Source organism: Mesocricetus auratus, unplaced genomic scaffold, assembly GCF_017639785.1.
Source record: "Mesocricetus auratus isolate SY011 unplaced genomic scaffold, BCM_Maur_2.0 Super-Scaffold_100025, whole genome shotgun sequence".
NCBI lineage: Eukaryota > Metazoa > Chordata > Mammalia > Rodentia > Cricetidae > Mesocricetus > Mesocricetus auratus.
The window spans coordinates 14,595,075-14,620,727 of record NW_024429206.1 but is presented as its reverse complement, the minus strand read 5'-3'; the positions used below and the strand labels follow the sequence as shown (position 1 = coordinate 14,620,727).

Genomic DNA, 25,653 nt, shown 5'->3' with positions numbered 1-25,653 from the left:
AATAAATAAATCCAGGCATGGTGGCACCTACCTGTTGTATTTCCAGTGATGGGGAGTTGGAGACAGAGAATCTCTGAGGATTGCTGGCAGGCTAGTCAGTCTAGCCAAATAAGTGAGCTCTAGGAGGAGTGAGAGAGTCTGTCTCAAAAACTAAGATGGGGAGCCAGGGCCAGTGAGATTGTTCAGCAAGTAAAGATGCTTGCTGACCTGAGTTTGATCTAAACCAATATAAGGATGAAAGGAGAGAACCAGCTTCATGAAACTGTCCTCTGACCTCCACATGCTTGTCACTCCCCTCCCCAGTAAAAATAAGTTAAAATTAGGGCTGCGTGTTGGTGGTGTATGCACTAGGGAGACACAGGCAGGTAGATCTCTGTGAATTCAAGACCAGCCTAGTCTAAGAGTTCCAGGACAGGCTCCAAAGCTATGGAGCAACCCTGTCTTGAAAAACAAAAACAAACAAACAAACAAACAAACAATAATAACAACAAAAAACCCCCAGAAAATAAGTTGTAAAAAACAAAATAAAATAACTATTTTAAGTGTATGGGTGTGTACCATGTGCATGCCTGGTGCCCACAGAGGCCAGAAGAAAGTGTTCATTTCCAGAAACTGGAGTTACAGACAGCTGTGAGCTACCATGAAGGGGCTGGGAATTGAACCTGGATCCTCTAGAAAAGCAGCCAGTGTCCACTCCCCACCCACATTGGTTTTGTTGTTGTTGTTGTTTTGTTTTAAGACAGGGTTTCTCTGTGTAACAGCTCTGACTGATGGGGAACTCACTCTGTAGACCAGGTGGCCTTGCACTCACAGAGCTCTGCCTGCCTCAGCCTCCCAGAGTGCTGGGACTAAAAAGGTGTGCACCACCACCTCCCGGCAAATATTGCCTTTTATTTTTTTTAATATTTTATTTATTTATTATGTATACAATCTTATGCACACCAGCAGAGGACATCAGATCTCATTCAAGGTGGTTATGAGCTACCATGTGGTTGCTGGGAATTGAACTCAGGACCTCTAGAAGAACAGTCAGTGCTCTTAACCTCTGAGCCATCTCTCCAGCCCCAATATTGCCTTTTAAAAAGCAGCATCTTAGCCGGGCGTTGGTGGCGCACGCCTTTAACCCCAGCACTCGGGAGGCAGAGGCAGGAGGATCTTTGTGAGTTCGAGGCCAGCCTGGTCTACAGAGCGAGTTCCAGGACAGCCTCCAAAACAATACAGAGAAACCCTGTCTCGAAAAACCAAACCAAAAAAAAAAAAAAAAAAAAAAAGCAGCATCTTATGTCTCTTGTCTTACCCTCTCAGGTTCTGGAATTACAGGCATGTGTCACTATGCCTGGTTTACGTATCACTTTTGAACTAGACCAAGATCTTGTGTTTTCTAGCTTATATGAAAAGTTCTTCTCAGTTTTATTTTGTATAGATTTTTTTTTTAGGTTGTGGTTACCTTTTGGCTCATCTGCATGTTTAGGCTATGTTTTATATTTCAGGGTTTCTTGGTATTTTCACTTTTTTGACAGTTATTACATTACATAGTCTGGCTTGGAACTCACTAGGCTAGCCTCAGGCTCTCAATCTTCTTGTCAGCTTTATGTCATGAATCTGGGAGAGGTTTTTGAGACCTTATCTTCCCCTGAGGATTAGTAGTAACTGGGGAAGGGGTGGCTCATGAGAGACATTCTCTTCAATGGTATAGCGACTGGTAAGGTGCCCATGTACCTTAACTCTTAACTCTTAACCCATAGTACCTTAATCCCTGGCCCTAGTGAAACTACACACACACACACACACACACACACACACACACACACACACACACACACACACGACATGAAAGTAGAAGTTGAACTAGTAGTAGCAGGATGGAGATGTGTGAATGTGATCAAAATACATTAAATGGGTTTTGGCAAGATGGCTCAGAGGTGAAGGCATTTGTCATTAAACTTGGCCAATGAGTTCAGCCCTCCAGATCTACGTGGTGGAAGGAAAGAACCAACCTCTTTTTTTTTTTTTTTTTCTTTTGATTTTCCAAAGAGGGTTTCTCTCTGTAGCCTTAGAGCCTATTCTGGAACTTGCTGTGTAGACCAGGATGACCTCGAACTCACAGAAGAACCAACTTTTGCAAATTGTTCTCTGACCTCCACACACGAGGCTAGCATATGCATAAGTGCAGGGGGAAAAAGGTGCAATCAATATACAGTTAGCATTTTTCTCATACTAGTTCTCTGAAATCAACTGTGTATTTTATGTTTACAACACATTCTAATTTGGACTTGCTATGTTTAAAATGCTCAAAAGACTCATGTGAGCCCTGGAGTTCATGGCTAACCCAGTCAACATAGCAAGACTATCTCAGACAAGACAAAATAAATAAAGGACAGAGGTTATATAGAATATATGTCTAAGGCCAAAAATAAAATAGTTCTGTTCTTGTCATCAGATCAGTGACCCAAGACCCCGGGTATGCAACATTAATCTTTCCCACTCTATATGAGGGAAAAGAAAAAAATGTAAAACTCTTGAATATAAAACTGAATAAGTTAGCTGGGCGGTGGTAGTGCAGGCCTTTAATCCCAGAATTTAAGAGGTAGAGGCAGGTGGATTTCTGTGAGTTCAAGTCCATCCTGGTCTACTGAGCGAGTTCCAAGACAGCCTTCAAAGCTACAGAGAAACCATGTCTCAAAAAACAAAACATGAATAATTAAATTGTTCTTAGGATTAAAAAAAGGAAAACTGGCACTCAGAGTAAGGAACTTTAAAGTCCCTATTTGGTGGGTGATGTATAATGTATAAGGAAGCCCTGGCGGTAGCACAAGGCACTGCCCAGTAAAACTGATAGCTCAGTACTAAAGAGTTTGAAAACACATCCACAAAAAACTCTTATATTTTTGGTTGTGAGCCTAGCCTTTAACGGCTGAGCCATCTCTCCAGCCCCACAAAAAACTCAAAGACTGAGTGAATTACAAATGAAAAATTTATGAAGTATGTCTCAACATACAAGAAAGAAACTCAAGAGTGAGTTTGCAGAATTCAGGCAACCACAGGAGGCAGCATGTCAAGTTTTAAGAGTGAGGACAATCCTCCTGAAGCAGGGTTAGATCAGCTTCTTCAGGGTTTCCACTCAGGAAGCCATGCAGAGTCAAGGAATGTGCTAATAGTTGGTGGTGGTGGCATACATCTTTGATCCCAGACTCCAAAGCTACAGAGAAATCCTGTCTCAACAACAACAACAACAGGAATGTGCTAATAAAATGTGTAGAGCACATATGCCTGCAATCCCAACACTGAGGCAGGAAGACCCAATTTGAGGCCAGCCTAGTGTGAGTATGAGACAATGTCTCAAGAAAAGAAAAGAGACTTAAAGACTGCAGAAGAAACTACAGAAAAAAAAAAAAAGAAAGGTGAAGATCATGGCCAAAGACCTATTGCTCATTTCTTACTAATCTGCTTCCTCACTGCCCCTAACACTCATAGACTGCCTCTGACTTTGAAACAGTCCATTAGCTATCATTTAAAATAAATGCAAGATTCAGCCCCTGGGTACAACACACATCTCTAGGAGGCTAAGACAGAAAATGGTTGGTTTCAAGACTAGCTTACATAGGCCAGCATGTTACAGTGAAAATGATAGCCCAGGGAAGAAAAGCTTCACCCATTTCATGTAGAGGCTACTAGACTTGCAAATGAAGACAGAATTCTCCTCCCTGTGCATGCTTAGGCAGAGAAGCCAAATGGCATAACAGTGTAACTGGCCACTGTTTGTCACAACCACATTTTTGTGGCCCAGGGAGCAAAACCACAAGATACATAGAGAACAGAGTCTCCGGTGAAGTAGAGTATCTAGAGAGGGATCTCAGCCTTTGAGAACCATAATGGGTGTTGACAAGCCACCTTAGGCCATCATTTACTCTGACCTCTCAGAAGCTTGCTCCTGCAACAAGGGAAAATGTGTGATGTCACCCAACACAATTAGAGCACAGGTCACAAGTTGGTGGAACTGTTTGGGAAGGATTAGGAGATGTGATCTTGTTAGAGAAGGTATGTCACTTGAGGACAGGCTCTGACATTTCAAAAGATTGAGCCATTCCCAGTCTCCCCCTCTCTGTCTGCCTCCCATCTGTGGATCCAGATGTAAGCTTTTAGCTGCTCCTGCTGCATGCCTTTGTTTGGCCATCGTGGATGCTCCCTCTGAAACCAAAAGCCCCAAGTTAAATGCTTTCTTTTATAAGTTGCCTCAGTAATGGTGTCTTTATCACAGCAATAGCAAAGTAACCAAGACAGTAACATATACTGACTATATATAATAATGAATTTCATTGTGTTTCTTTTTTTTTTTTTTCAAGACAGGGTTTCTCTGTATTGGTTTGGAGTCTGACCTGGCACTCACTCTGCAGACCAGGCTACCCTTGAACTCAGAGATTCTCCTGCTTTTCTGCTTCCTGAGTACTGGGATTAAAGGCGTGCATCACCAACGCCCAGCTTTCATTGTGATTCTTTCATGTGTGCATATAGTTTTTTTGGTTTTGTTTTGTGGTTTTTTTTGTTTGTTTGTTTGTTTGTTTGTTTTTGTTTTTCGAGATAGGGTTTCTCTGTGGCTTTGAAGGGGCTGTCCTGGAACTAGCTCTTATAGACCAGGTTGTTCTTAAACTCACAGAGATCCACCTGCCTCTGCTTCCCCAGTGCTGGGACTAAAGGTGTGGGCCACCACTGGCTGGCTGCATGTAATATTTTTTTTTTTTTTGGTTTTTCGAGACAGGGTTTCTCTGTGGCTTTGGAGGCTGTCCTGGAACTCACTTGGTAGACCAGGCTGGCCTCGAACTCACAGAGATCCGCCTGCCTCTGCCTCCCGAGTGCTGGGATTAAAGGTGTGCGCCACCTACGCCCGGCTCTGCATGTAATATTTTTAATGCTTATTTTTTATTGGAGATGGGTAGAAATGTCTAAGTGTTCTTTCTCCTTCTACCCTGTGAGTCCTGGAGACTGAACTCAAGTTCTTAGGATTGATGGCAAGTGCTTTTATTCTCTGAGCTCTTCTTGTTGGTCCTTGATAATATTTTGAAATAATAGCTTAGATATATTGAGCTAAAATTAAACATTTTTTTGCTTTTTTGCAGCTTTGACTGTCCTGGAACTCACTAGGTAGACCAGCTAGCCTTGAATTCACAAAGATCCACCTGTCTCTACTGGGATTAAAGGTGTAGATCATCATGCCTGGCTGTGTTTTGTTTTAATTTATATAATTTGGTTACTAGAAAATCCAGCATTACTTATTTGTCTTGCAACATATTCCTGATGGACAGTGGTAGTCTAGAAAGTTCAGCAGTGTCAACAGATGTTAAGACTTTCAGCTAGTTCAAATAGCATTCACAAGAGGTAGTAATTGAATAGTTTGCTCATAGCTTCCTTGGCCTAGTTTTAAAAAGAGCCTGCAGAGTTGGGATAATAATGACATCATCTTCATCGGTGGCTCATGAGGTAAGATATAGTTCTACTTGGTGCTTAGTTGAAAATCGCATCAATTGGCATTATTTTATGGGTTCTTGTTTTGATATTGAGTCAGTTGAATACGTTTTAAAAATGGGTTGTAGATCAGATAATCTTGTAAATTTACTTAGAAGCAGAACAAGCCAGATCTTCCTGGCCACGAGGAACTTAGTCACTGAATGAAATGCAAACAAGACTGGGAATGTGGTTTGTCACTGAGCAGCAGATCACTGCCCAGTAGCTCAGAAGAGACAGTTGCTGTAGACTTGTGCTGCTTTGTGTTTTCATTTCGTAGTTTAGTTTTTTCCCTACATATCCTGGCTGTCCTGGACCTCACTACATAGACTGTGCTGGCCTTAAACACCTCTGGACTGTTGAGATTAGAGGTCTGTGCCACCACACCTGGCGTATTTTATTTTTTATGCTTTGTGGCAGGGGTGAGGACTCAGGTATCTGCACATGAGCCCAGGTGCTTGCAGAGGCTAGAGGCATCAGATCCCCTAGAGCTAGAGTTACAAGCAGTTGGCTGCCTGACTTGGGTGTAAGAACTTGAACTCAAGTTTTCTGCAGCATGTACTCTTAATCCTTTAGCCCTTCAGCCATCTTTCTAGTCCCTTCTGTTCTTTTAGAGTCAATCCTGTGATCCCCCAGAAACCTTTGCATGGCAGTGGAGGGTGGATGGGGTGTGTAAGGGATCCTATATGGGAGACATTACCCTGCATTTCTCATCTGTGGGCCTCATGCTCTTTTCAGCTAGGAAGTGAGATGGTTAAGTTGGCCCCAGGCAGACCTATGCACTTATTGACTGGGCTTTGATAGCCTGCCCTGAAACTGAAATACTGACTTTTGTTATTCACTCAGGAGCTAAAGAAACTGTGCCAGTGCCTTTCAATTTTGTCTTTCAAATATGAGCGAACAAAACTGAAAGAAGAAAAACAAATGGAATAAGCTGCCTGTCTTCTGTGAGATAGATGCAAGGCCTTTGAAAAGCTACCCCATGTTGTCTCAGTGTTTTCAATGGCCATGGCCCAGCAGCTCAGGTTACATGGCCTCTTCCGTATTGGGAGCTGGGGCAAATGACACAGCATAACCATGCAACCACACTTACATAACCATGACTTGGGAGACAGAATTAAGCTGTGAATGAACTGCCCAGGACCAAGGAGATGGTATTAGAACAAAGTCTGACTTCTGTCAAGCTTGACTTGACAGTCATCAGCAGGACTCTCAGAGCCTCAGCTCATGCTAGCATGGTTTAAGACAGAATCTTCAGAGTGCAGCTGTTGTCAGGTAAGGGGCTGAGCCCTTTTGCTTCTGTTTGCTCACAACTGTGCGGCTGAGCTCAGGTTGAGATTTGCTCATCTACACTAGCCTGATTGTGGATACTTAGTTTTAAAATCCCTCTCCTGGCAGGGAAGTTTCATCGCAAATTCTTTAACTCAGGTTGAGAATAAAGAGGTGTTTCCAGTTTACAGATGGAAAGAGCAACCTTCGAAGCACCTGAGCCGAGTGTAGTGTGGTTTGCTCAGGGCAGCTCACTGCTGCACGGGAGTGGAGGAACTACAGCATGACAGGAGTGATCCTATCACTCCACCGATGGCAGATAGTTTTACTTTGGTAAAGACGGAGCCAAAATCACTTTCCTTTCACTTTTGAATCCTTTCCCTTACTGGTATTTGAAATCTAAGCCATTGGTAGAACCCCGAAAGGATGAAATTAGAAATGACTAGTAGTCTCAGGTTATAAATGGGAATACTGAGGTCTGGTAAGGGCTAGATAAATTATTCCAGGTTGGTTAGCTGAGGCAGAAACCACACATTTCATTTCCCAGATCAGCTTCTCGTACTGTTTTCCTGAGTCAAAACTTTGGGTTTTTGTTTTTGGATCAGTCCTTCAGGTAGCTCAGGCTGGCCTTGAACTCCCGATCTTCCTGTTTTAGCAGTCTGTGTGCTGGGATTACTAGTGTGAGCCACCCAAACCTACCTAGAGGCATGACTTTGGTTTTGGTGTTTTTTTTTTTGTTGTTGTTTGTTTTGTTTTTGTTTCCTTTTTGATTTTTCCGAGACAAGATTTCTCCATATAGCCCTGGCTATCCTGGAACTTGCTTTGTAAACCAGGCTGTCCTGGAACTCAGAGATCCATCTGCCTGCCTCTGCCTCCCGAGTGTTGGGATTAAAGGCTTGTGCCACCACCCCGGCCAGGCATGACATTTTAAAAAGGAGAGTTTGGGCCTGGGGTATGGTTTGATTGGTAGAGTTGCTTGCCTAGCATGCTCAAGGCCTTGTCTGACCCCCAGCACTGGTGTGGTGGTGTATGCCTGTAATCCTAGCACTCTGGAGGCTAAGGCAGGAGGACGGCTGTGTATTCAAGGCTAGGCTGGACCGTGTAGTAAGGCCCTGTTACAAAAGAAAGGTTATTCTTTTGGTGTGGCCAGGAGAGATGGCTCTAAAGTTAAGGGCACTTGCTGCTTTGGCAGAGGACCTGGGTTCAATTCCCAGGACATGGCTGCTCATGACCATGCCTAACTCTTGCCTGACCTTTTTTTGTTTTTTTTGTTTTGTTTTGGTTTTACAAAACAAGGTTTCTCTATTGTTTTGGAGGCTGTTGGTCTAGCCTAGCCTCGAACTCACAGAGATCCGCCTGCCTCTGCCTCCCGAGTGCTGGGATTAAAGGCGTGCACCACCACCGCCCGGCTTGTCTGACCTCTTTAGGCACCAAACATGCACATGGTGTATACACATACATGCAGGCAAAATACCACATGTAAAAAATGGTAAATCTAAAAAAAAAAATTCAGGGCAAAAAAAAAAAGAAGTTCTTTCCTGCCTCTGCCTTCTGAATGCTGGGATCAAAGAAATGTACCATTACTGGCAGGCTTTTTTTTTTTCTCTTAATTTGAGCATAAATTACTTCATTTTTGTTTGGGGCCCTGTTTATTTTGATGAAGTATATATATATATATATTTTTTAAAGATTTATTTCTTTATTATGTATGCAGTGTTCTGTCTGCATGTATCCAGAAGAGGGCACCAGATTTCATTACACATGGTTGTGAGCCACCATGTGGGTGCTGGGAATTGAACTCAGGTCCTCTGGTAGAGCAGCCAGTGCTCTTAACCTCTGAGCCATCTCTCCAGTCCGAAGTGTATATTTCAATGGTATCAAGTCACAGAGAATGGGGGAGGTTGATTTTATTAAAATAGATAACTCACATAATAAAACCTTTCAATCATGAAACTTTTCAGACGTGGGGAAGTAGAAGGAATAGGGCCATTGCCGACTTGAACCGAGAGTGACCAGCTTCTTTACACGCATGTCTTGCTCTTGCCAGTAAAATGCCTTCTTGCTTTACTGAACATCAAGTACTTTGGTTTTAAGATTTATCTTTCCCTTCCCTGACTCCTCTTTCTTTTTATTTTGATTTTTTAAGACAGGGTCTCACTATGTATCCTAGCCTGGCCTTGAACTTACTGTGTGGTGGAGAATGACTTCTGGTTTTCCTGACTCCACCCCCTGTCCCTTCAGAGTGCTGGAGTCACAGATGTGTGCTTCCACGCCGGTTTATGTGGTGCTTCCTGTGTAGTTGGCAAAGCCTGCACTGAGCTCCACCCCGGTCAGGATAGGTTCATGCTCACGATGGGAAGAGGAGAGCAGTTACTCTAAGACGTGGGCAGCATCTTCACCAGGGCTTCCACGGTGCTGCACTCTTCTCTCTCAAGCCACTAGGGCAGGGACTGGCAACTGCGTGTGGTCTGGGCCTAGAAATGGCTCACTCCTGTCATGCTGCTTTAGTTGTGTTGGCTGGAATCCGGTCATGTGGTTGACTGAAGTGCCATCTGAGTCCAGGAGGAAGGAGAAGGTGAAACAGGGTTTGTGAATGGACAGGCCGGGCCGCTAGCTCACAGCCCACCCACTCATCACAGTTTGTCTTGAGTCCTGTCCTGGATAGAAAGAACAAAACAGGGAGCCAGCGAGATGGCTCAGTGGCAGGGTCACCTGCGCCCAAGCCTGACTTCAGTTCAATCTCTGGTGCAAGGAATGTGAGAACTGACTCCCACAATTGTACTCTGACTTCCACTGTGGGGTGTGAATATGTGTGTGTGTGACACACACAAATAGGTGTAATGAGAACTAAAAACAAAACTGAGTAGAATAGTTTTCATTTTCTTAGGGTTAGAAATCATTAGATTTTTTTATTCCTGCCTTTTAAGTTCATTTTATCTACTTATTTATTCATTTATTTATTTATTGAAACAGGTTTTCTCTGTGTGTCCATGACTGTCCTCGAGCTTACTCTGTAGACCAGGCTGGCCTTGAACTCACAGAGATCCGCCTGCCTCTGCCTCTACCTCCGCCTCCCGAGTGCTGGGATTAAAGGCGTGCACTACCAATGCCTGACAATTTATTTTTATTTTATTGAGTGTTTTACCTGTATGCATATGCTTGTGCACCCACCACATGTGTGCAGTGACTACAGAGAACAGAAGAAGGTGTTGAATTGCAATTGGAGTTGAAGATGGCTATGAGCCTACATGGAGGTGCTGGGAATTGAATCTGGGTCCTCTGGAAGAGATGCTGATGCCAGTGCTTTTAACTATTGAGCCATGTCTCCAGCCCTTTTAACAATATTGAGGGGGGGAGGGAGGAAGGGAGGAGGGAGAGAGAATCAAAAGAGAGAGAGAAGAGAGAGGAGAAAGGGAGAAAACCAAAATGAAATTTTTAGGCTTGAGGAGTTTAGCTCGGCAGTAGTGTTTGCCTGTTATACAAGAGTACTAGCTTTGCTGCTCTGTGCTGCAAGAGTAAAAGAAACAATGAAATGTGAATGGGGTGTAGTGGCTCATGTCTCTGATCCCAGGACTTCAGAAGGAGGGTGGTGAGTTTGAGGACAGCCTAGGTTATAAAATAGAGTAGCAGATGAGACAGTTAGAAAAAGAAAATCATAAGATAAAGCAAAGAGATATATATTACCTTTATTCTGTACTGGGTTGTAAGCTCTAAGAGTCAGAAGGGAAGTAGCTGGCCATTCTGCCCGTTTCCAGTGAGATATGATATTCCAGAGCTGCAGTGCGGCTGCAGGAAGTTTTGGCATTTTAAAAATGAACTTGTAGTGGAAGAGGAAGTAGAATGGGGGTGGCAGGCAGAGGGGAGTCAGAGATTGAGAGAAGAGGGAGAAGAAACTGCAGTCAGACGTAAAGTAATTAATTAATGAACTCGTTCCACATTTTAATCTTTACTCCACTTGCTTGTAAACAATACATGTTAGGCCTGGTGGCTTTTCAGTGTACCAGAGTGGCTGGGAAAGGGCGACAATCATTTTAAGCTTGTGACTTACTTCCTACTCAATTTTCTAGGACAAAAAGAAAACAGTGTTTGTAACTGAACCAAAATAACAATGTGCAAACTGGAAGACTGTGTCCCTGTGTTACTGGTTTTGAGCGCTCTCTCTCCTCTCTCTCTCTCTCTCTCTCTCTCTCTCTCTCTCTCTCTCTCTCTCTCTCTCTCTCTCTCTCTCTCTCTCTCACTCTCTCTCTCGTGTTCGTGCACGCTCACCTGTGTTGCTTCTGCCACTCAGCAGTAGAAAGTGCTGCTGTCTGGTAGGAGGAGGGTGTCTGGAGACAAAGTACATATACTTTGGGCTTCAGCTCCAGGTTCAGGAATGTGGAACCTTCTCTTTTTTTTCTTCTTTAAAGTGGTGAGACTGGAGAGGCAGACAGACACATCAGAATTCCCATTTGTGAGGTCACCAGTATGACCTCACTCACAGTCAGAGAGTTCAAAATGTCTCCTGGCTTCTAGGAAGATGTTACCTGAGGCCTGGCCCGATTCCATAGACACCATGAGGTACCAGTCTGTCCTCTGTTAGTTTATTTGGGTTGAATTTTCTACAGTTCTATAGATACAAAGTAGAAACTGATGTCTCCACTTTTTTATATTTATGTATTCAAATTACACAGTTTGAAGACTTATATAACAGTAAGAAAATCGCTGTGGCTCTCACTGGCAGGAGGGTGAAAAGTAGAAACCTCAGAAGATGAGCAGCAGTGTGCTTTTACTCTGAGTGGCTATATGGGCTGAACGATGCCCTGTTATGTAATTTGCCATCACATTTCTCTGCAAATAGACATAATATTTTTAGTTGTGTGAAAATACGTCTTTAACATCAGGCAATAACAATTTGGAATGGCTAGATCTAGTTATCAGGAGTATAAATAACTTATGACCTAAGTCAGACACATGACAGTTGGGAAGCTGTCAGCATTGGGTTTTGATTATTGTCTTACAGGTGGAGCTATAAGAGCCAGTGTAAGTTCATGCATGTATCTGGAAGACAGTCTCTGAAGGTTAACCTAGGATTTGCTTAGGTCTCCTTGGCTGTCAGGCTGGCCTCGAAGTTGTGACATTCCTTCTTCAGTGCTGGGAATGCAGGCCTGCACCTCTTTGCTTGTTCCCTGAGCCAACAGAATGTCATGGGGTTATAGGAATTGTCTGATTTGTACGGTGCTTTCCTGTCATGCTCAAGACCCCGGGATTGGTCGCTAGCACTGCAGGGGCAAATTCTTAAAGAACTTTATGTTTCCAGATGCCTGACACAGACACTTGATAAATTGTCACCTCCTATGTTTAATTTAGGAGCTAGCTGAGTGTGGTGGTGGTGTACACCTTTAATCCTAGCATGTGGGATGCAGAGGTGGGTGGATCTTAGTGAGCTTGAGGCCACCACCACCTGTGTTCCATAGGGTTTTTTTTGTTGTTGTTTATTTTTAAGGTTCCAGTGATTGGGCCAGGGATGTAGACAGAACACTTATACTATAGCATGGTTCTAGCCCTTTAAAAAAAAATCTGCTAACTCACCCATTCTTTTTTGCTACAAGAAATGTTTTCTTTATCTGCATGTTTTGAATATTCTCACTTAAATTTTTTTACGTATGTGCCCCTGAGTGCTCTTAACTGCTGCATTTTCTCTGCAGACTCGGGCATTCCTACTTTCCCTTTCATGGGCAGGTTTTAGGTGACTGCCTGTTAAAAAGAGTACATAATAAACATGTGCCCTATGTTTTGAGAAGGCTGTGACATTGAACTGCATGCTTAATCTTTAAAGATTTGTTCCAAACAGAAGACCATTTTTCTATAATTTCCTGTTCAAAGTTTAGAGAGAGGCTGTATCTGAGGAAAACAGGAACCTTGAATTTTTTTTTTTTTTGTTTTTTGTTTTTGGAACTGGATCTGTAGACCAGGCTGGTCTCGAACTCTCAGAGATCCACCAGCCTCTGCCTCCCAAGTGCTGGGATTAAAGGTGCATGCCACCACTGTTGGCTAGGAACCTTGAATTCTTGAAACTAGATCATTGTGGTGCTTACTGAGCGTGGGCACCATTCTCATGGTTGGAGGCATCCTCTGGACCAGGGGTTCTCAAACTGTGGGTCTTGACTCTTTAGGGGTGGTTGAATGATCTTTTCACAGGGGTCACCCAAAACCATTGGAAAACACAGATATTTACATTCTGATTCATAACAATAGCAAATTACAGTTATTAAGTGGCAGCAAAAATTAGTAATGGGGGTCCTACAACATGAGGAGCTGTATTAAAGGGTCGCAGCATTAGGAAGGTTGAGAAATATTGCTCTGTGTGGTGGTATCATCTAGATATTAAATTGTAACAATATATTTGATAGTGTGTACCCCAAAGCTGGGAGTGGGTAATATCAGCACCTTGGGAATCTGAAGCAGGAGGACTGCCAAAAGTTCGAGGGCACTTAGGTCATAGCATACCTTGTCTCAGAGCAAAAACCAGGGGCTAAGGAGATGGCTTAGCAGATAAAGGTGCTTGCTACCAAAGTTGAATACCTGAGTGAAATCCCCTGACTCTGTTGAGAAATTCTCTGACTTCCACACATGCACTGTGGCACATATGTGCCCTCCCCCAGTAAATAAATAGGGTACTGCTCTTGTGAAGAATCCAAGTTTGGTTCCCAGCTTATAATTGCCTATAACTCCAGTTCTATAGGGATCTGATACCTCTGATCTCTGATGGCACCTACACACACTTAAAAATAATAGCAAATATTTGAAAACCAAGTAAACAAACATATCCAAATAACACCTCCCCCCAAGACAAATGTGTACTAAACCATAATGTCATAGAGGATGCACACCTTTTTGGAATAGAAGAATATCCTGCTTTCTGGAATCATAGCCATAAGCAAAGCTTAAGAAATATAAAACACACTTTTTTAAGCCCAAGGACAAGTCATCTAAGGTTATCTATTTCTTTGAAATAAATATCTTGCTCCTTTGACCTTGGGTTCTAGATCAGATCTGAGTTAAATTACAAACTTAAGATATTAATCTAGCTCAAAAATTTCAGGCCTGCCTTTGTCTCCAAGTAATTCAGCAGGGTACACAGGATAGACAGCAAACATTTCTTTAGTGTTGATGTTGAGCAACACAGCTTCCTGTTTTGGGGTGGAAGTGTAAACCCTTTAATGAGAAGGAGCTCCTTGTTACCGGTACTGTTTAGTGCTTGGAAGTCAATGGTCTTCCTGCTTCTTCCTTTTACAAGTACAAGCAAAACAGTAGCTATTTTTAACTTCTCAGAGGTAATGTAAGTTCTAAAGATAAACATTTTACAAATAGTTCTTAACTTTTTTTTTTTTTTTTTGGCTTTATGAGACAGGGTTTTTCTCTGTATTGTTTTGGAGGCTGTCGGTCCAGCCCGGCCTCGAACTCACAGAGATCCGCCTGCCTCTGCCTCCCGAGTGCTGGGATTAAAGGCATGTGCCACCACCGCCTGGCACAAATAGTTCTTTTTGGTTTTTCGAGACAGGGTTTCCCTGTGGCTTTGAAGCCTGTCCTGGAACTCGCTCAGTAGACCAGGCTGGTCTCGAACTCACAGTGATCCACCTGCCTCTGCCTCCCGAGTGCTGGGATTAAAGGCGTGCGCCACCAACGCCCGGCCCACAAATAGTTCTTAACTTGAAAAAAACTGTAAGGCATCATTCAGGGTCATAAAATGTAAAACCCTTGGATTACACACACACACACACACACACACACACACCAGTATTGCAGTATTGTTTGGAAAGCAAGGCGATCAAGCAGTGGAAAGGGGTCTCACTCTTCTCTTTTTGGCATGTTGAAGCAAGGGCTCACTATGTAGCCCTGACTGGCCTAGAACTTGTTGCTATCCTACTTTTTTTAACTCCTGAATGACCTCCTTCGATGTGACTAATTGAAAAAAATATATTTAAAAGTTTATATACATCCACACAAGGTCTTTCATGGGGGTACGTATTGTTTATTATGATGACATAGCCATTAATTTTTGGGTGGACCTTGGATATATTTTGCTTTGTTTAGTAGTTGCACATCCATTTAACTTGGAGATTTTTTTTTTTTTTTTTTTGGTTTTTCGAGACAGGGTTTCTCTGTGGCTTTGGAGGCTGTCCTGGAACTCACTTGGTAGTTTAGGCTGGTCTCGAACTCACAGAGATGCACCTGCCTCTGCCTCCCAAGTGCTGGGATTAAAGGCGTGGGCCACCAACGCCCGGCCAACTTGGAGATATTTTGATCCAGGTTTTGGAAACAGCTGATAGTGTTGTAGAGCCACACCACTACCTACCTACTGTCTTGGACCACCACCACGGTGCCTCTGAATTTATTTCATTTGCTTGGTTTGTTTTTGTTTTGTTTTTTGGGACAGGGTTTCTTTGTGCAGCCTTGGCTGTTCTAGAACTAACTCTGTAGACCAGGCTGACCTTGAACTCATTGAGATCCACCTGCCTCTGCCTCCTAAGTGCTGAGATTAAAGGCATGTACCACCACTGCTCAGTGCTTGTTTTTCTTAAAGTAAGGTCTCATTCTGTAGCTCAGGCTGATTTTGAACTTGTTTTACTCTTGCCTCAGCCTCCTCAAAATTCTGAGATTACAATTACTTCTGAAAATAGTGTGTTGGTTTTTTTTTTGTTTGTTTAGTTTTGTAGATCAGGCTGGCCTCGAACTCATAGAGATCCTCCTGCCTCTGCATCCAGAATGTTGGAATTAAAGGTGTGCGCTACCACCACCCAGTCTGAAAATAGTGTTAAAGCATTTTGAAAGATGGAAGATAATAGTTGTTACTAGAGTGATTGTCTAATATGCATGAAGAAGCTCTGGGCTTTATCCTCAGCACCAGAGAAACTGTAAGGTAGTTTGTGCTTGGGGAGGTACAGGCCTCAGGACCCAAGTTCAAGGTCATCCTCGGCTACATACCAAGTTTTACAAAAGCCTTACTCTCTCAAACTGGTTGAAACATTTTTTGTGAAGTATTTATTGTTTCTTCATGCAGTCATTTTTTTGTTTGTTTTTTTGAGATAGGGTCTTTAATCCTGGCTGTCCAGGACCTTGCTCTGTAGTCCAGGGTGTCTTCAAACTACAGAGATCCTCTTGCCTTCTGAGTGCTGGGATCAAAGACTTACATTACCACCTTGAGCTCAGACAGTCACCTTTAAAATTTTTTTATTGATTTTTATATGTATAAGCATTTTGCATGTATGTATGTCAGAAGAGGGTGACAGAGCCCCTAGAACTGGAGTTACAGGTAGCTGTGACTGTCTGACCTGAGTGCAGGGAACCAAACAGAGTCCTCTCAGTAAGTGCTCCTAATTGCTGAGCTCTCTGGGCACTCATTTGATACTTGGATTCTTTGGCAAGGAGAGTACCTTTGGGTGGAGGAGATTGTGGAATGCTGTTGTCCAGTAGAATTGTCCTGTGTGCGATGATGACAACTTCTCTCTGGGGCACTGTGGCCATTCATCTGCACATTTGAATGTGACTGAGGCATTCAATTTAACAAGTAGGGGCTGGATACAGGGTTCTAAGGTTATGGATGCTTGCTACTCATGCAGAGGGCTGGAGTTCATTTTCCAGCACCTCAGTCAGGTAGTTCACCACCACATCTAGGGTGCATTATGCTCTCTTCTGGCTTCCACATGCACCTGCACACCAGTATACAGAGAGGGGGTGGCAAATCTTTAAAAAGGAAAAAGGTAGGTTAGGCATGGATGTATACATCCTTATTCCCAGCACTTGGGAGGCTGAGGCAGGCAGATCTGTACGAGTTCTAGGTCAGCCTGATGTAACTTCCAGGTTATCCAGGGATTCACTGTGAGAGCCTATCTCAACAAGACAAAATCAAACCAAAAATCATGTGTAGCTGGTGGCTTCATGTGAAAACATAGAGGCAGAATATTGAGCTTTTAATCTCACAGACTGGGGGAGTCCTTTATGTTAAGATATAAAAATGTATCAAGTAAAGGTAAGCCGTAGAATATTTATCCTAGTCCACCTCCCAGTGTAGTCGGAAAGGCTGGACTTGGACTCTTGTGCTCAGTGGCAGCTAGTCTTCACAGCTGTGCTGGTCCTTGCCAGACTGTGATCTTAAGAGTTCTAGGTGATAATCTTCCCTGGTAGTCACATTGTAAGGATCAACACTGATGCTCAGGACTCTTCTCTCCTGAATTAGCCTGATGCTGGCTAATTGTACTAAGATCCTGCTTGTACTAACTCTGAGGATTTCAAATGGTACAGGAAAAGGCTGCAAACCCTTGGCTTCAGACTTTGCTTGTTAACGGTGACTAGACTAAAGTAATTGAAACAAATAAGCGAAATAAATACAAGGTCAGAAATGCTGTAGGCAGCTTTCATTGTGCAATAGAATGTTGAAATGAAGGCTTTGCACTAAGTTGATCAGATTGATCTCAGGTTCCTGAGCCTCCCCTTCAGTTTACCCTTAAACTTGAGTTCTTATAAGAATCTTCTGATTTTCGTCCAGCTGAGCTCATTGTCCACTTCATAGGCCTTGTCCTTTCCCTCTTTCTTCCTTGGTCTCCTGACTGACAGTGTACTGAATATTTCCTTCCAGCTCATTCGGCTTCACCTTGCTCATGCAGCCTTTATCTTCCATCCTACTTCATTCTTTTGGTCTTCTAGGACATTTCCAGGATAGTCACATGGTTTGGTATTTCTCAAAAATCACATTGTGCATAGTCGTGCGTGCGTGCATGCGTGCGTGCGTGCGTGTGTGTGCGTGTGTGTGTGTGTGTGTGTGTGTGTCCCAGCTACATTGTATGTTCCATATGTTTGTGTCTATCGTATATTATTCTGCTTATCTGTAGTGAGCAGGAAGTATGATTTAAAAACATACTAGGTCCCAGCACTCGGGAGGCAGAGGCAGGCGGATCTCTTTGAGGCTGGGCTGGACTGATAGCCTCCGAAACAATACAGAGAAACCCTGCCTCGTAAAAACCAAAAAAAAAAAAAAAAACCATACTAGGTACAAGAAACGGTTGATGAGACAGTTCAGTGGGTTAAAGACACTTCCACACAAGCCTGAGATCCTGAGTTCAACCCCTAGAACCTGCTTACAAATGTGAAAAGAGAGAGCTGGCTCTATAAAGTTGTCCTCTGACCTCCATTTACTCACCCTGGCACTTGTTGTAGCTTCCCATCACATGTGAACACACACACACACACACACACACACACACACACACACACACACACACACACCAGCCAGCCAGCCAGCCAGCCATCTGGTTTTATATGCATATCTCAGCACTCAGGAGATGGAGGCAGAGGGATCAGAAGTTCAAAGTCATCCTCAGGTACATAGCAAGCTTGAGTCTATCTGGGATCCATGAGACTGTCACAAACAAATAGCAGATAGACTAAACACAATGGACACTGTATTGGAAATAGCAAGTGGAATATATTTGCATTGGTGAGGAGCTGAGTAGGTTTTGTATGGTGGGTGAGTGCAGATTTCAGCAGGGTAAGCTGAAGACTTGGAAAGGACAGGGAGAACTACTAGAACAGAGCCATGGAGGAGGAAAAGCTCTGAGGTGCTGTAGAGGTATTGAGAGCCAGTTGTGGATGATTTATATGCATGCAATTGAGTAATTGAACCTCCCTGCCTGTGCTGATACTTGGTTTGTGATCTAACTAATAAAGCTTGCCTGAAGATCAGAGTGTGGAGCTAAGCCACTAGTTAGCCATAGAGGCCAGGCAGTGGTGGCACACACCTTAAATCCCAGCACTCAGGAGACAGAGGCCGGCAGATCTTCTCTGTGAGCTCAAACTCACTCTGGGCTACACAAGATTGAATCAGTCTAAAAGAGTAACAGAGCCAGGCGTTGGTGGCGCACGCCTTTAATCCCAGCCCTCGGGAGGCAGAAGCAGGCGGATCTCTGTGAGTTCGAAGCCAGCCTGGTCTACAAAGTGAGTTCCAGGACAGCCTCCAAAGCTACAGAGAAACCCTGTCTCGAAAAACCAAAAAAAAAAAAAAAAAAAAAAAAAAAAAAAAAGAGTAACAGAGCCAAACTGTGGTAAGGTGAGAGGAGACAGGAGCTTAGGATTCAGTCTGAGATTTCGTAGAGACAGCATCGCCTATTCTGTCTGAGAATTGGGTAGAAGTGTGAACTAGTGGCTGACTGCTTTGCTTCTCTTTCAGCATTTACCCCATGTCTGACTTAGGGTTTAAGACCAATTCAGAAATCGTGTTACTCTTCTGCTTATTTTTGTTTTGTTTTTCGAGATAGGGTTTCTCTGTGACTTTGGAGGCTGTCCTGGAACTAGCTCTTGTAGACCAGGCTGGTCTTGAACTCACAGAGATCCGCCTGCCTCTGCCTCCTGAGTGCTGAGATTAAAGGTGTGCGCCGCCACTGCCTGGCCCAACCCTAAAGTTCTTAAATCTTTTTTTGTGTGGGATTTTTCATTTTAAGTGGTTATTTTTTGATCAATAATTTAATAGTGATTCTCAAATGCTCCCATCAGAATCACCTGAATTCATGGCTTATTAAACTACAGATAGCAGAGCCCATCCAGGGTTTGTTTCAATAGATTCGAGGTCCTCATTTCTAACAAGTTGTAGGTGGTACTTCACACCATGATACTTCACCCTGTGAGCACCAACACATCTAATAATTGCCTGTGGTGATGCATAATTTGTGTATATGAACCCTTGATGTTAACACACAGTGGTGTTACTGCTCTTGGCATAGGCTGCAAATCAGGCTTTGGTATTCATAGTCCTTAGTGCAGTGTTAGGCAGTAGTAATGAAAACAGTAAATACCAAACATGCTTACTTGACTCATGTTTTTATTATTATTATTAAATTATTTTTCCAGCCCGATTACAGTTTCCCCTCCCTCCCTCCTCCTCTCCCAGTTCCTTCACCCAACCTCTGCTATCCTCTCCTCATTATTCAGTGTGTGTGAGAGTTTTGTCTGCATGTCTGTCTGCACCACATGCAGGCCTGGTTCCTGAGGATGTGGTCCTTTGCAAGAACAACACGTGCTCTTAATCACTGAGCAAACTCCCCAGCCCTGGCACCCAAGTCTTTATCTGAATTAGAGGCACTTGGTGCTGGAAGGCCCTGTAATGTAAAATGAAGATTTAAAGTCTCTAACTCCTGGCCAGGTGTGGTGTTGCAAGCCTTTAAGCCCATAAAAGGGAGTTTGAAGCCAGCATGGTTTACATAGTTCCAGGACAGCCAGAACTACATAGTGAGACCTTGTCTCAAACAAAACTCCTTTGTAAGTTTTTGTAGGAAACAAAAATTAATATAGCAACAATTGGGGAACACTTTTCTTAGAGCTCCTTTACATTCTTAAAAAGTAGTGAGTTTTCCAGAAACCACCCTTACCCTCAGGGAAAAAAAACCCTCAAATAAACAAAAGGATGGCTTCCTGTGATTAAAAGCATGCACCACTACTGTGCCCAGTTTGGAATCTGAAATAACTATTGTCCCTGTTCTTTTTCTCTTGACATATTTTTCTTTTCAGATTTAATCGAGAGACTAAGTTCTCTATAGAAACACCCACATTTGTATGGATGATTGGGGAAAGATAGTGGCACCAACAAGGGAAAGCTGTCTGACGTTCCAAGAAAATGAGTATGCTAAAACCAAGTGGGCTGAAGGCCCCTACCAAGATCCTTAAGCCTGGAAGCACAGCCTTGAAGACACCTGTTGCTGGTAATGCTTCACTTTTTATTTATTTGTTTTTTTCATTCTGAGACAGGGTTTCTCTGTGTAGCCCTGAATGTCCTGAACCTCATTCTGTAGACCAGACTGACCTCGAACAAAGAGATTTGACTGCTTCTGCTTCCTGAGTGCTAGGATTAAAGGTGTATGTGACCACGCCAAATTACTTTTAATTTTTTAGAAAAAAGTTTGTTTTACTATTTATTTAATGTGTCTGTGTGTGTATATGTGCATGTGCTTGCAGTTGCTGGAAGATGCCAGAAGAGGGTTTCAGATTGTCTGGAGCTGGAGTTGTAGGCAATTGTGAGCCATCTGACATGGGTGCTGGGAGCCAAACTCAGGTCTTCTAAAAGGGTAGCAGACACTCTTAATCGCTGAACGATCATACATTATCATGTATAAAGGCCTCAGATTTAAAGATTTTTTTTCCTGAAAAGACAACTATAAAAATTGATATTTGAAAAAGTTTTATTGAAGAAACAGAGTTTTATATTTGGAGTTCTTAAAAAATAAAATAAAATTGACCAGGCTGGCCTTAAACTCACAGAGATCTGCCTGCCTCTGCCTCTTGAATGCCGGGATTAAAGGTGTCTGTAGTGAGATATCCAGCTCCCCACACCTGTAGCACTGACCACGCCAGTTTGGGTATAGTCACAGGTGTGGACATGATGGAGGGTAGGGCTGGGTCTGGGGTCCCAAGCCCAGCTAGCGCCCTCTGTTGCTTCTGGTCGGGTCAGGGAGAGCAACCTGTGTGAATCCTTGGAGAGGGAACCCGGGCAGTCATCTATTTCCTGTGTAAGTGCCCTCTCCCGGGATAAACTTCACTTCACCTGTCTAGTGAGTCGTGATTCCCACACAGACAGGTGTCTGCCACCACCACCCGGCCAGATCTAGAATTCTTAAAGAGTCACATTTTTGGAGGTTATCCTTTCATAATCTAGTTGATTTAGTGAGAGTAGTTAAAGTAATAAAGTCATTTGAGTTATTTGATCCCTACAGTATTAAGGCATTTTGATTTCTCTTCTTTAATTTTTCAGATCTTTCTCCCTGGAATTAGAAATAAACAGTAGTCTAGTCTAAAAGGTGTGTGTGTGTGTGTCTGTGTGTGTGTGTGTGTGTGTGTGTGTGTGTGTTTTTGTTTTTCGAGACAGGGTTTCTCTGTGCTCATTCTGTAGACCAGGCTGGCCTTGAACTCATAGAGATCCTCTTGCCTCTGCCTCCCAAATGCTTGGATTAAAGGTGTGTGCCACCACTGCCCAGCCCTGTATTTTTTTTAATTAGAACTCTTTTATTTAAACATCTTAATAGCATCTTAATTTGGTGGCATTAGAAGCACTACCAAAGAAAATACCCTGTGTTCTATCTATCTATCTATCTATCTATCTATCTATCTATCTATCTATCTATCTATCTATCTATCTATCTACCCACCCACCCACCCATCCATCCACCCATCCATCCATCCATCCATCCATCCATCCATCCATCCATCCATCCATTTGGTTTTGGTTTTTCAAGGCAGGGTTTCTCTGTGTAGCTTTTGGAACCTGTCCTGGTGCTCACTCTGTAGACCAGGATGGCCTCGAACTCACAGACAGACATCTGCCTGCCTCTGCTCACTCGCCAGCTCAGTTTTTTTTGTTTTTGTTTTTGTTTTTGTTTTTTTGTTTTTGGTCTTTCAAGACAGGGTTTCTCTGTATTGTTTTGGAGGCTGTCCTGGAACTCGCTCTGTTGACCAGCCTGGCCTCGAACTCACGGAGATCCGCCTGCCTCTGCCTCCCGAGTGCTGGGATTAAAGGCGTGCACCACCAACGCCCGGCTATTTTTCTCTTTTTATGTTTAAAGTTTATTATTATTATTATTTATGTGTATGGGTGTTTCTTCTGCCTTTATATCTGTGCACAATGGTATGCCTGTTGCTGGCTAAGGCCAGAAGAGAATGTCAGATTCCTAGAACTGGAGTTATGGACAGTTGTGAGCCACCATGTAGGTGCTGGGGGTTGAACCTGGGTCCCTACAAGATCAGCTAGTGCTTATAACAACTGAGCCATCTCTCTAGCCCACTCTCTGTTTTGCTTTAAGTTAGAAGACAACTGCATGACTATGAATGACGTTGGATCTTTCTGACCCTCCTTTTTTTTCAGCTGCAGCTCCAGTGGAGAAGACAATATCCAGTGAAAAAGCTGCAGGCCCTCCATCCTCTGAGACCCAAGAAGAATTTGTGGATGACTTTCGAGTTGGAGAACGTGTTTGGGTGAATGGGAATAAACCTGGATTTATCCAGTTTCTTGGGGAAACTCAATTCGCACCAGGCCAGTGGGCTGGGATTGTTTTAGATGAACCCATAGGAAAGAACGATGGTTCGGTGGCAGGAGTTCGGTATTTCCAGTGTGAACCTTTAAAGGGTATATTTACTCGACCTTCAAAGTTAACAAGGAAGGGGCAAGCAGAAGATGAAGCCAATGGCCTTCAGACGGCTCATGTCAGAGCTGCTTCACCTCTGTCCACTGCTGCCCCCACCACGGTGTCCTCTTCTTCAGCCACTCCCTCGAACATTCCCCACAAACCATCCCATTCGACAGCAAAAGAAACACCATCTCAAATCAGCAACCTTACGAAAACTGCCAGTGAGTCAATCTCCAACCTTTCAGAGGCTGGCTCTGTCAAGAAAGGAGAGCGGGAACTCAAGATTGGAGACAGGGTGTTGGTGAGTCAATGTGCACAAGTCATTGTGGCCATTGGTCCTTCATTTTCCCATTTTATCGTCTTCCTCCTCTTTCTAGTTACCCTTCTTTCTCCTCTTTGAGATAAGGTCTTTCTTTGTAGCCTAGCCTGCAGCAGTGTTGTTTATTATGCTTCTGTCCACCACACTCATTTGTTTTTTAAACATAAATCTTTGATTTAGAAATAAGAAGCATTTTAACTTTAAATTAGTTGAAGAAATAAGATTTAGAACTAAGCATGGTGGCCGGGCAGTGGTGGTACACCTTTAATTCCAGAACTGGAGGTGGCAGAGACAGTTCAAGGCCAGCCTGGTCTACAGAGTGAGTTCCAGGACGGTACACAGAGAAATCCTGTCTCAAAAAACGAAAATCAAACAAGAGAGAGGAAGAGAGCAACACGCACAGGCACATGTACACACTTACTTAGAAATCTGAAATACTTGACTTAAGATTTTAATAGTTAAAAAAATTCCAGGTATGGTGTTGTGTGCCTGAATTCTCAGCTCTGACGAGGCAGAGGCAGGAGGATTGAGTGTTCAAAGCCTGGCTATGCTGCATAGCAAGATCCTGTTTCTAAAAGCAAAAACAAAACAACAAAACAAAGAAATGATTGGGCAGAGACAGGGAGTGTGGGAAGATAGCACAGTAAAGTGTTTGGACTCGGGAGGCAGAGGCAGACAGATTACTGTGAGTTCGAGACCAGCCTGGTCTACTGAGCGAGTTCCAGGACAGGCTCCAAAACAATACAGAGAAACCCTGTCTTGAAAAATAAAACAAAACAAAACAAAACAAAAAAAGTGTTTGCCTTGCAAGCAGGAGGACTTGAGCCTGATCTCCAGCATGCACGTAAATGCCGAGCATGGCAGCACACACTGCTGCTGACACACACTTACAGCCAGGGGAGGTGGACACACCTCCCCTGATTTAGCTTAGTCAGCAAGCCCCACGTCTCCTGTTTCTGTGGCAGAACAATCAATGTGTGTGTCCAGAGAGGAGTTCAGAGAAACCAGACTTGCTTTATGACAAACCCGTGTCCATGGTGTCTAATCAGTCAGCAGAAAGACATCAGTGCATTTATGAGAGTTCTACTCCTCTACCCTTAAACCATATACCCCCTGCTAGTTTCTATTTCCTGACACTGTAGCACTGGAAACTAAGCCTCAATGTGAGGATTTTGTTTTTGAGACAGGGTCTCATGTATCTTGGGCTGTCTTTAAATTTATTTTGTGCTCCGTCTTCCACACTGGGGCGGGAGAAGGACAGCAAGCTTAGGAAAAGGTGAGAAAATGGAAAGCATGTTCTGAAGAAGTGTGGTGGGGCGAGTGATGCAGGTTGCTAAGCAGCAGTGGGTGAAATGCTGTTGCCATGTATGGCTCTGGACCCAGACACAAGTGTGTGTTCTCATGTATGTGTAAGGGAAAACAAAATAATGATGGGATAATTTTGGTGACCACTGATGTTCACATGTTTATTGAAAATAGTTGGGAAAACATCTAAAAAGAATCTTAGTTTGAGCACTTCATATGAATAAAATCATGAGAAGTGGTGTTTTTAACAGTTGTAAGGAAACAGAACTTTCACAGTAGAATCAATCATTTTAAAGTACTTAAATTGTCTTTTGTTCGTTTTTTGAGACACTTTCTCTATTAGCCCTGGCTGTCCTGGAACTCAGAGATCCACCTGCTTTGCCTTAAACTTATTATGTAACCCAGATGACTTTGGGCTTCTCAGCCTCTTTCCTACACTTCCTGAGTGCTGGTATGCTACCACTGCCTGGCATAAAGTACTTAAATTCTCATTTGCTATGCAATTAGTGAGTGGAAACCAAATGTATAGCTTGGGTCTTTAGTACCTCTATGTCACTGTGGGAGGCATAGGCAGTATAAGAAAATACCAAAAATCCAGGGTCACAGAGAAGTTTTACTTCTCTTTGATGTTGTTGGATTTTTACTTTTACAGCAAATAATTTATTTCCAACCAGGAAAATTGCTCTGAAGTAATCGAGAATTTTTCTAAAATTTGTTTTATTCACTATTATTGTGTATATGTATATTTGTGGGCACACATTTTGTAAAATTAGTTATTTCCTTCCACATTTATGTTGGTACCAGGGATTAGGTTTGTATGCTGGCACAGCAAGTGCCTTTACCTAATGAACCATCTGCTGGCCTATAATCAAGGGGTTTTACTAAGTAAGAGAGTATTCTGGTAAAAAGCCTTAATGATTAGATACAGAAGTTTCATTGTTGGACTATACCAGACATCAGGTCAGTCTAGCAGTGTGTCACTCAGTAAGTTGCTAGTATGGCGTCTGGATAACTTAAGAGGAGTTGAGAAGACAAAGCAAAGAAGTTGCTGCTGGGATGATGGACTGCACCACCTGTCGTTAGTTAGGACCACAAAGGAGTAAGCTATTGGATTCTGTC

The 25,653-nt window shown here is 43.1% G+C and overlaps 1 protein-coding gene across 8 annotated transcripts in view; it reads left to right on the top strand.

The window, feature by feature from the left end:
- Clip1 (CAP-Gly domain containing linker protein 1) overlaps nt 1-25,653 on the top strand; it is a 108,530-nt gene that overhangs the window by 12,671 nt on the left and 70,206 nt on the right. For 6 of the 8 annotated variants that reach the window (XM_040731656.1, XM_040731653.1, XM_040731655.1 and 3 more), the window contains exons 2-3: nt 20,305-20,495; nt 22,649-23,211. In XM_040731656.1, coding sequence (XP_040587590.1) covers nt 20,411-20,495; nt 22,649-23,211 — 648 coding nt within the window. In that variant the 5' untranslated portion in view covers nt 20,305-20,410. Of the gene's footprint in view, nt 1-5,229; nt 6,775-20,304; nt 20,496-22,648; nt 23,212-25,653 lie in introns of those variants that run through there. The other 2 variants (XM_040731657.1, XM_040731658.1) reach the window with 2 other exon arrangements.